This window comes from Scardinius erythrophthalmus (genome assembly GCF_964197995.2).
Source record: "Scardinius erythrophthalmus genome assembly, chromosome: 15".
Taxonomy (NCBI): Eukaryota; Metazoa; Chordata; class Actinopteri; order Cypriniformes; family Leuciscidae; genus Scardinius; species Scardinius erythrophthalmus.
Window position 1 is genome coordinate 33,713,022 of NC_138235.1, and position 10,034 is coordinate 33,723,055.

The 10,034-nt window shown below is 38.5% G+C and overlaps 1 protein-coding gene across 2 annotated transcripts in view; it reads left to right on the top strand.

Moving 5' to 3' along the window:
* The window catches only part of znf217 (zinc finger protein 217), an 11,665-nt gene extending 2,083 nt beyond the window's left edge, over nucleotides 1-9,582 (top strand). For both annotated transcript variants that reach the window (XM_081385909.1, XM_081385910.1), the window contains exons 2-6: nucleotides 2,583-4,249; nucleotides 4,631-4,753; nucleotides 4,912-6,249; nucleotides 7,351-7,471; nucleotides 7,557-9,582. In XM_081385909.1, coding sequence (XP_081242035.1) covers nucleotides 2,938-4,249; nucleotides 4,631-4,753; nucleotides 4,912-6,249; nucleotides 7,351-7,460 — 2,883 coding nt within the window. In that variant the 5' untranslated portion in view covers nucleotides 2,583-2,937 and the 3' untranslated portion in view covers nucleotides 7,461-7,471; nucleotides 7,557-9,582. The remainder of the gene's footprint in view (nucleotides 1-2,582; nucleotides 4,250-4,630; nucleotides 4,754-4,911; nucleotides 6,250-7,350; nucleotides 7,472-7,556) is intronic.
* The last annotated feature ends 452 nt before the right edge of the window (nucleotides 9,583-10,034 follow it).

The following is a 10,034-nucleotide window of genomic DNA, read 5'->3' on the forward strand; positions in this document are numbered from 1 at the left end:
CGCACTATTCTTGTGAACAGGTTGCATGGCAAAGCCCAAACAAAAGAGTAAGACAAACACCAGCTGGTCCCTAGCTGTTTCTTCAGCATGTCAACTAACCGTGTTTTAGTCTTTTATAATGATGCAAGTATAGGTGGAGCTATTAACATTTGAATAACTTTATACTATTTCGATTTTTTTTAGATAACTGTTGTGCATTTAGAAGTAAATAACTCAAAGTAAATTACTTTGCGATTACTATCTGAAGGATTTTGAGAAGCAAACAGTGTTGCTTGTTGAAATCAGCATGGCAAGGCCTGTCATTAGAGTAGCATGTCTGCAGAATCTTAAAAGAATTCACAGATTGTTTTCTTTCTTTTTCACTTGCTTTTTTTTTTTTTTTTTTTTTTTTAACAGTGGTTATTCGGTAGATAACTGAAGTGTTGAAGCTTCCTTTTCAGCCTTCTCTTTTTTTCATCTTCAGCCTCTGTTTCTCTTTTTCAGTGCCTAACATTAGCAAAGCCTATTTTTGTGTTGCGCAGGGTTTCCCTAAAAGTGATTTGGACTAGTATTCTGGATGTAGGGATGTAGAGATTAATGTCATTTGATGATGGATTTGTTTTATGCTTTGTATTTTAGGTATTGTAAATTAAGTCCTTTGTGTAAAATAAGTACTCCGTTTACAAATGATTGGCAAGTTGCCTGAAACTTTGTAATAGGCTTGATAAGAGTGTTGTATATTAATCTTGGATGTTATTTAATATCTAAGAGAAAGATGAATGTGGTTGCCCATATTTAATGGCTTGTCTCAGCATGGAAGGTAGGCTAAAAGGTTGCAGAACAATGCTGTGACTCCACCTAAGGCCTCATGAGTGAGGTTTTGCAGATATTGTGAAGGACGCTGTAGATAGGCATAAGTCTCTGGCTTCCTGTTGCCTCACAGTAATTCATCTAAAGAATTTCATCAGTTTTGTCCCTGAAAAACTTTCTAAAGATTTGAAATCGTGTTTTTCCTTTTAATGCGCCAATACAGAGCACTCTGAGTTTGCAATTTATTAGGCCTCGCACAATGCTTTTCTCTGTTACGTATACATATTTACTGAAATTAAACTTTCAGTAGGCACTAGGCTACTAGATGCAACGTTTTCACTGTTCCTTTATGAACGTTGACATAGAATTCCATAATAATGAATCATGTTTGTTTTTGATCAATTATCAACTTTTGTGATCTTCATTTAAGTTTTAGTAGTACATTCTTTCAACACAAAAAAATCTTGCTCCAAACTTTTTAACAAATAGAACATAATATATAGAGAGAAATAGTTACATAAATGTATTAAATAATTATATTCCTAAAACCAATTTAAAAAGTATCTTAAGCTATATCATAGGGGTCCATTGTCTCAAAAGATGACACTTGTATATGAATCATAGAATCATTGATTTTTCTGTTAGTCATAGAAAAAATTGCTAGTTAATTTAAAATTGTCCCCAAAGTTTCTTCAAATAATTTGTCTACAGTACAATGCCTGATTTATAGGCTGGGAATCTTTACAGGCACATTTAGTAGTTTCCATTTATGTAAAAAACACAATTTACATCAAAGGACTTGGTCAAATGCTAGTTGTTTACATTGAAGTTATAAAATGGCTTCTTGTTTGTCCTGTAGTGTTGTGTGACATATTAAGCTCCATTTTAAAATGATTGAAGCAGCATTTTTATAATATATTTTTATAATGCATTACATATGTGCTTGCAGTTTTTATGACCTCTTATCAGTTGAGATTACTAAACGGGATATTTGTAATAATTTGTTTTGATTTGTCACACTGCTGGACCACTGAAGTTGATATAAAACGGTTGAAAAACAAAAGAAATGGAGATCAGTTTTAGTATATAAATCAAAAGTTATAGCATCCCTAATACAAACATATATTTTAACCTAAAATCTTAATAAAACATGTCTATTCTTTTCATTTACATTGGGCATGGTGCAGCGTCCATCCCACTGGAGTTACTTAGCGCTAAGGACTTTTCTCAAGGGCACAATTATTATAGACTAACACTGTACCCCCCCAACAACCACCTAGCTGCTGGTTCATTCCCAGTTCAGATACTTTGGTGTCAAAGCCTCAACCTTTGGCTGTTTGCCCAGATCTTTAACCACTAGCTTACTATTGCATTTCCCTCAGTATATGTTTCCTTAAATAATGAAACAATATTTAAATATATCCTAAAATGAAACAATCCTCTGATTTATGCGATAACAATGTTAAATGTATGTTTCTGTTTTGACCAATGAGTGTAGATTATCACTTGCTCTGTATTTGTTCCACTTTGACAAATTGCAGTGTGCTTAAAGTTAAACTTTTCTTTGTTCTCCAGTTTACTTAAGAAACTTAAGCTAAACATCAATCCTAGAGCCCTATGTGGTTGCTAATCTTTTTAACTATCTGTGTGACATCATGTTTCATCTCGCGTAACAGTACACAACAGATGAGTGCTCCCCCCCCATTAATTGAATCATTTGTAAGTGTAGTCCTGAGTTGATTGCATTCCACGGAAGTGGCCACACCTGACTTTGCCCTTTTCTTCCATTTCAGGTTTTGCCTGTCAGGACAATTCCTCTGTGTGAATCACAAGAAATCAACTGATCGAGTTTATGCCCCTTTACCTGGCAGTGACAGGCAAGCCTCGACTGCTTCTCCTGTATAGGATGGATCATAGGGGTTCACAGAAACTCTTAGCAAACGTGCTGTTCTGAAATTCAAATTTGAGAAGTACCATGGAAGTGTTAAGAGTATTTGGCATTTTGTTATCTCATGCATATCCTCCTTCATGAGTATTTCAAAAGAATGACTCTACTTTCACATGTCTTGTATTATTCAACATATTGTTTCGTACAAGCTTTCAACTGAAACTAAAGAAAAAAAAATTCCCTAGTAAATTCCTGCTGACATGCCTACCCACCCATTGATCCCATATGTGGAAAGTCCTGATGGACTAGGTCATGACATTCTCAGCCACAGCAGTGCAAGTATGCCTGGTACTGGGTCTAGCATGACGCCCCACGCCAGCTTGGTGGAAAAATCTGACACGCTGGCAGAAAGTAGCCTACCTCTAGACTGCATGTTTTGCGAAGAGACTTTCCTGCATCAGGAAGACCTAGGACCACACCTTCTATCCCAGCATCCCACAACATTCCATGCTCCTGCAGTGTTGCGCGTGGAAGCGGAATTCTTAACTCCCAGCGACAGGGCCCGTTCTAAGACCTGCCCAGCTGTGGAAAAGAATGAGGAGCTCTGTTGCGCTGTGTGCGGCCAGGCTGTCGCAGATGCGACAGAGTTGGAAACGCACATGCGGAAACACAAGGACTCTTTCACGTACTGCTGCGGCCTCTGTGGACGTCGTTTCAAAGAGCCGTGGTTCCTAAAGAACCACATGAGAACCCATGGAGGAAAGACTGGGTCTAAAAACAAAAACCAGGACCTGGAGATCCCGACTACCGTTAATGACGTCATCCAAGACCAACCCTCATCACCTGTGGTCACACCGTACAAAATGTGCATGGTATGTGGCTTCTTTTTCCTCAACAAGGAAGTTCTGGCTGAGCACAGCAAAGTCCACAATCGGGAACCGGAAGTAGATGAGAACGTCTCCCTTGTCAGCCAGCCTGCTGAGGAGGTTCCTGTATCTCAGAAGTCGTTTTTGCAGACCTTACAGTTGCTTCCGTCTGGAGTGAGAGAAGCTGAAAATAATAACACGTCTGGACGCTGGATATCACATCTTGATCCTTTCAACACCTACCAGGCCTGGCAGTTGGCCACCAGGGGCAAGATCGCGGCAGGTCCAAACTTAGCCAAGGAGCTCAACGCGGACTCCAACTCTGACAACGAGGACTCTGGTTCTGAAAAAGAGGAACTGGGGGCCATCTGGGCTTCTGGCGGTGGAGATAAACCAGTCAGACGAGGCCTAAGAAGTGAACTCAAGCCTACTGAGACTCCTTCCCCATCACCTGAGCAAAAAGGTCTGATTCGTAAAGACAAGCCAACAAACTGTGAGGAGTGTGGCAAGATCTTCAGGACGTACCATCAGTTGGTCCTTCATTCTAGAATCCACAAGAGCAGAGGGGGAGCAGAGAGCCCAACCACACCTGTAGACGGGAGGGCCCAAAGTGTTGGCTCGTGTAGCAGTTCATCTCTCGACCGAGCAGAGGAGTACTCCGAGGATGGCTCGGAAGAGGGAGTGCCAGTTGACGCCTTTAATCCAGGTATTATTACCATAGTGTTTGGTATTGCATTCACATTTTAATTCGTTTTTAATTGCTTGGTATAAACAACAAACCATCATCTGTCAGACGTTGGACCACAGAGAGCTCATAAGAAATGTGCACTCTTTATTACAGAAGAAAGTACTTCTCAATGGTTCAATTGCATTTTCACACAAACCTATTTTTGTACTAGTGAAGAACTTCGAGCTCCCTCTGCTGGTCAAGAGAGAACTTGAAACTTTCTTACTTTATTTAAGGGCATTCTGGTGTATGACTTATGTTCAGCTAGCAGTTTTTAATTTCTGTTATAGGTCACCATGTTGTACCATTCAAGCAATATATGTTTTGCATATGTTAAACATGTCTCTCTTTGTCCTACAGATAAAAGTGAGGATGGATCAGGTAAAATGAAGCTCAAAATTCTTGCTCCAAGAAAATGCAGTTACTGTGGCAAGACTTTCCGCTCGAATTATTACCTCAATATTCATCTCAGGACACATACTGGTTAGTACTTGGTTGTATTTTTTTTTTTTTTTTTTTTTTACATGTTATGTCTCATTAGGTTTTCTGTTTTCTTGTATATCAGGATGAAAATCTTTAATACATATTGTTTATTTGCTACAGTTTATTTAAATATTGGCGTCTCTCTTTTCATTTCACAGGTGAAAAACCTTATAAATGTGAATATTGTGACTATGCTGCTGCACAGAAAACATCTTTGAGGTACCATTTAGACAGACGTCACAAAGATAAACCTTTCACGGAAATCCCGAACATTCCTGCAACATCGTCTACTAGAAATATCATCAAGGCCATCGAACCTCCCAAGAATGATGATAAACGAGCCTTAAAACCAGCCAAACAATGGCTTGCTCCTAAACCTCTCCCTGTTAGTGTTAAACGTGAACCAGGCATGAGCCAGGCCATTATTACCAGCACAAGTCCATTCATTCAAGTAAAGCAAGAGCATGCAACTTCTCCTGTCGCAGCCCCTTACACCCCTCTGGCTGAGGTCAACAAAAAATACCCAGTACCGGTAAACCTAAAGATGGAGGAGAAAGAGGCTTCTGAGGCACCGTTGAATCTTTCCCTTAAAGTGTCTCTTTCTGTATCTGCTACCTCAGTACCCAGAAACCTGTTACTGACCAACACATGTACCTCTTGCTCCTATGAAACCCTTTACCCTGAGGTTCTCCTGATGCACAAAAAGCTCGTCCACAAGGAGAAGTTGGACGTCAAGAAGAACGGATACAGGGGACCTCAGAAACAGAAACGGTACACTGGTTGCCCCCCGGCTCTTGAGGGCAAAGACGTCACTCCTTTGCCCAGCATCAACAAGAAGCATCCCCGTCGGACCAAATCCCCACTGCGGCAGCCGGAAAAACCTGGGGAGAGGGTTCCGAAACATCCACAGATGTCTAAGATTTCTCCTGCAAAAGAGCGCTGGAGAGAACAGCACCAGGAGGGTCAGCGGGGCAGGGAATCGGATGCAACCAGCTCGCTATCCAGAATCTCAGAGCAAGAATCTAGCAGGAAATTAAATGTGGCAATTGTAAATGATCGAGAGTTGTCCAAGAAGAGGCCTGGCCTGGATCATGAGATGAGTCAGAGGGCAAGTATGGGCAAAAACGGAATGGTATGGCCCACAGACCCAGCTAGACCTTGCCTTTCAGACCGTTTCCGAAACTTGGCGCAAATGGATGTCGGTGAACCCTCTAGCAAGAGACAGAAGTCCTTTGAGCCTCTACATGCCGCATCTGGACGGCTTGGCGAGGATTTCAACAGGCTTGTGCCTTCCGGTAGAAATGTGAAAACCTCGTTGCAGATGAACTCGCCCTTGGCTTCGGTTAAGGTGACTCCTACGCCGTCTCCCAATAACATGCAGGCTGACTGGAATGTCCTCAACCTGCTCCGCACCTACACGCCCAACAACCTGCCGTCGCTCTATCACCCCGCCGCTGCAGGTTCCAGCCACGCTGTCATGGCCTCACCTGGCCCTGGTAAGAATTTAATATATGATTTTTAGGAAATGCTCATTAGGTAATGGAAAAGATCTGTTTATACTCAAGAAATGAGAGCAAATATAAGAATTCAACAACAGCTTTTCCAGACTTTAAGATTAGATGGCATAAATAGGTGAATCTAACAAAAAAATGTTTGACATATATTTCAAGTAAAACCATTTTAATGTAGTAATTCAATTATGTATAATAATTATAATAAATGTGTGTATATATGCTGTCAAACCAATTAATCGCATCAAAGTTAAAAGGTTGTTTGAATAACATGTTTATACAAATATATATATATATATATATATATATATATATATATATATATATATATATATATATATATATATATATATTAGTAGTATAGTATGTGTGTAATTATATACGTGTATATATAATTATACACATACACACATACTGTGTGTATGTATATATATATATATATATATATATATATATATATATATATATATATATATATATATATATATATATATATATATATATATATATATATATATATATATGAAGAGTTCAGATGCAAAAGCCTTCTGAAATTTTCTTCTAGAATTATAATTTCTATCAAGCTTGTATATTTAAGTTCAATAATTTAACTTAAATGGCAATGCAAATTACCTATTAATTGTCATTTAAGTGAAATTACTTAACTTAAATATGCAAGCTTTATAAAAATGATCATTCTAGAAGAAAATTTCAGATGGCACTCTCTCTCTCTCTCTCTCTCTCATATATATATATATATATATATATATATATATATATATATATATATATATATATATATATATATATATATATATATATATATATATATATATATATATATATATATATATATATATATATATAAAATATGAACACACACATATAAACTTTTTTCTTAGATGCGATTAATCAATTTGACTGCACTAAAAAAAAAAAATATATATATATATATACAGTACCTTTCTAGAGCTATTTAAATATTTTAGACTTCACCATGGCCTCTTAAATGGTCTTGGCAGTTGTTTAGTCAGGATGTGGTCTGGTACTATGACTGAACACTACCCCATATGCTCCTCTCTTTAGGGAGTAGGTCCTTGATCTTCCCTCATTACTCCACTAGTATGAGTCAGAGGAGAATCCAAACCAGCCCTCTGAGTAATGAACGCTGTGGACCTTCAGATAAGAGCTCTTAGAACTATCCAGGGTAAATGTCTTTGGCAGACCTTGCTCTCGTTTCACAGGTATTGCGCTGTGCTCCATGTAGCTAATCGCATTGTCTCTCCTCACAGCTTTGAAATATGCAGAGAAAACGGGGATGCGGTCGCCAACGGTGGGGTCCACGGCTGGGAGGAAAGTTTAAAGGATTTGATGTTGCTCAAAATGTTCTTCAGACACTACCGCTGCAAGGTTTGATGTGCTGGAAGGATGAACTGTGGGGATTCGGGCCGCAAGCGCTGCAATAGCCTTGGCTGGAAGGCAGAATGAACTTGGACTGCAGCCTTGAACAGTGTTGTTTTGATTCAATTTGCATTCCATTATGGCAATAAGATTCGTCTGCGGTGCACTTAACACAAAGCTGAACGTCAGACGCACAGACGTGCATGACAGTTGACTTGTGAATCAACTTGTGGGTCGGTGGTTTATGATGGCCTAAATACTAATCAAACCGCAAGCCCAGCAAGTGCCTCCATTACTTTTTATTAAAAGCCTACAGGCTTTATCTACGAGTGGACGGCACTGACCAAATAAACGAGGAGGGGGGCTGTGTTATTTTTTGCTTTTCTCTAATTGTGTAAGATTGTCTATATTGTTAATGTTTAACATCTCTTTTACACTTTACAGGTCAACTTTATGCTATGCAGAGAATGGGAAATCTATCATTTCCAAAGTTATAAATCTTTTCATTTGTACAAATCGAGCTGCTGTGTTACCGTCTCGGATCCGAGACTTTTTGAAGCAATGGTGACGTACTGTGTACTGTTGTGTAGGTACATTTAAAAGAAAAAAAATAAGAAATGCAGGGACTGCATGGAAACTTCTTTCACTGTGACAAAGACATTCAATGGGATGCTCAGGATTTAAGAGAAACATAACTGTGATATTGTGCCGCCGCTGCTGAGCAGTTCTGCCAAATGTGTGGTGAGCATTTTCTGTCTTTTGCTGTTTCTTTCTTTTTACCTAATAATTTATTTTCAGGCAAGCGTGTTGGTTTATTAGGTTGTCATTGCGTGTTTGTGGAATGGTGGCTAAAGCACGTCATGGTTTCTGTTACTGTCTGCGTTCAATATACTAACTCTTACTCCCTGAAGATGTTTGGCCACCGGAGAGTTAACTTATTTTGTAATGTTTTAGGGGGTTTCGTGAGCTGAAGCAAATGCAGTGTATTTCCTTGATGATAAACTTGAAGCATTTTTTTATTTTTATTTTTATTTTTTTTGCTTCACCCCACAATGAGGAATTGCCCCTTATTTAGTTATTTTTGTGAGTTGTAGATCAGTTAGGCTGAGTGATGGCTGTCACTGTGTTTTTGAGAATGGATTTCGATTAGTGAAAAACCAACTATTATGCAGGTTCAATGTCTCTCTGTTTTTTGTGCCCAGTATTTTGACTCTTTCAAACACACTGAATTGGGTTTGTGTTGGTAGTTTGCTTTAGGATGTAGTGACAGCCATGTGTAAATTTGTTTGTATTTGTGCAACAAAAAAACAACAAAAAAAATTCTCTAGAGTGTATTTGTTCCCATTTTTAATTTTTCTTTCTTTTGCACTTTCACTAATTTTCTCTTTAGAGTTCCTTTCTTGTGGTAAGGTTGTGTGAATGATGCTTTTTCTCCCGTCTTGTCCATTGTTTCATGAGTGATGCTGTTATTCTCGGTCTCTAACAGAATGTGTAATTTGAATTCCCAATCTTGTAACCCACCTTGTTATTAAGGCCAGGTGTATTCCAGGGCTGAGACCCTTTCTAGAGGCAGAATAAAGCAGTTGTGTAAACTGTAAGAAATGTCAAATTGTCTGTTTCATTTTCATCTGAGTAATACTAAGGTGAGTGAAATGTTTTTAAAATCTTGATTATGGATTAGATATTAAAACGTATACTAGATTAGCCTATATGATTAATTTGGAGTCCTGATTTGATGTACATTGCATGCCAAGTAGTCTAGACAAACTGCTAGTAAATGTGTGGTATTACTTATTATTTTTTTTACTTTTTACTTTTTTTTCCATGAATATGTCACATTTGGACTTAATGTTGCTAGAAATGAGGTTCCTATTATTTATGCAAAATAAAATAAAAATTCCATAAGATTTTGAGTTGAAAAAAGAATATGTCTTGGGCGTGACTAGTACAGGGGTGTCCAGTCCTGCTCCTGGATGACAACTGTCCTGCAGAGTTCAGCTCAAACCCCAATTACAGACGGATGTGTTGAGCCGAGTTGGACTGTGGGACAGTGGCCCTACAGGACTGAGTTTATTAGAAAATGTGACTTCACTGGCAGAACACTAGAGGGCAGTATGTGCAAACATGTGAACTGCTGTTGTGAAACCATGTGCTTCTTGCTTCATTTGATACCGAGACACAATGAACTCTTCACACAAAGAGTTATGAGGTCTTGTGTATAGATAAAATAACCATTTGCCATTTTTGATTGAAGATGACTGCATTGCATCGAATAATTATCTCTAGCATCTTCCATTTGAGGCTCAAACGCTTTTATTAAACAGCTGTGGACTAGCAATCCTTAATTTGCTTTGTTCATCTTCATTCCT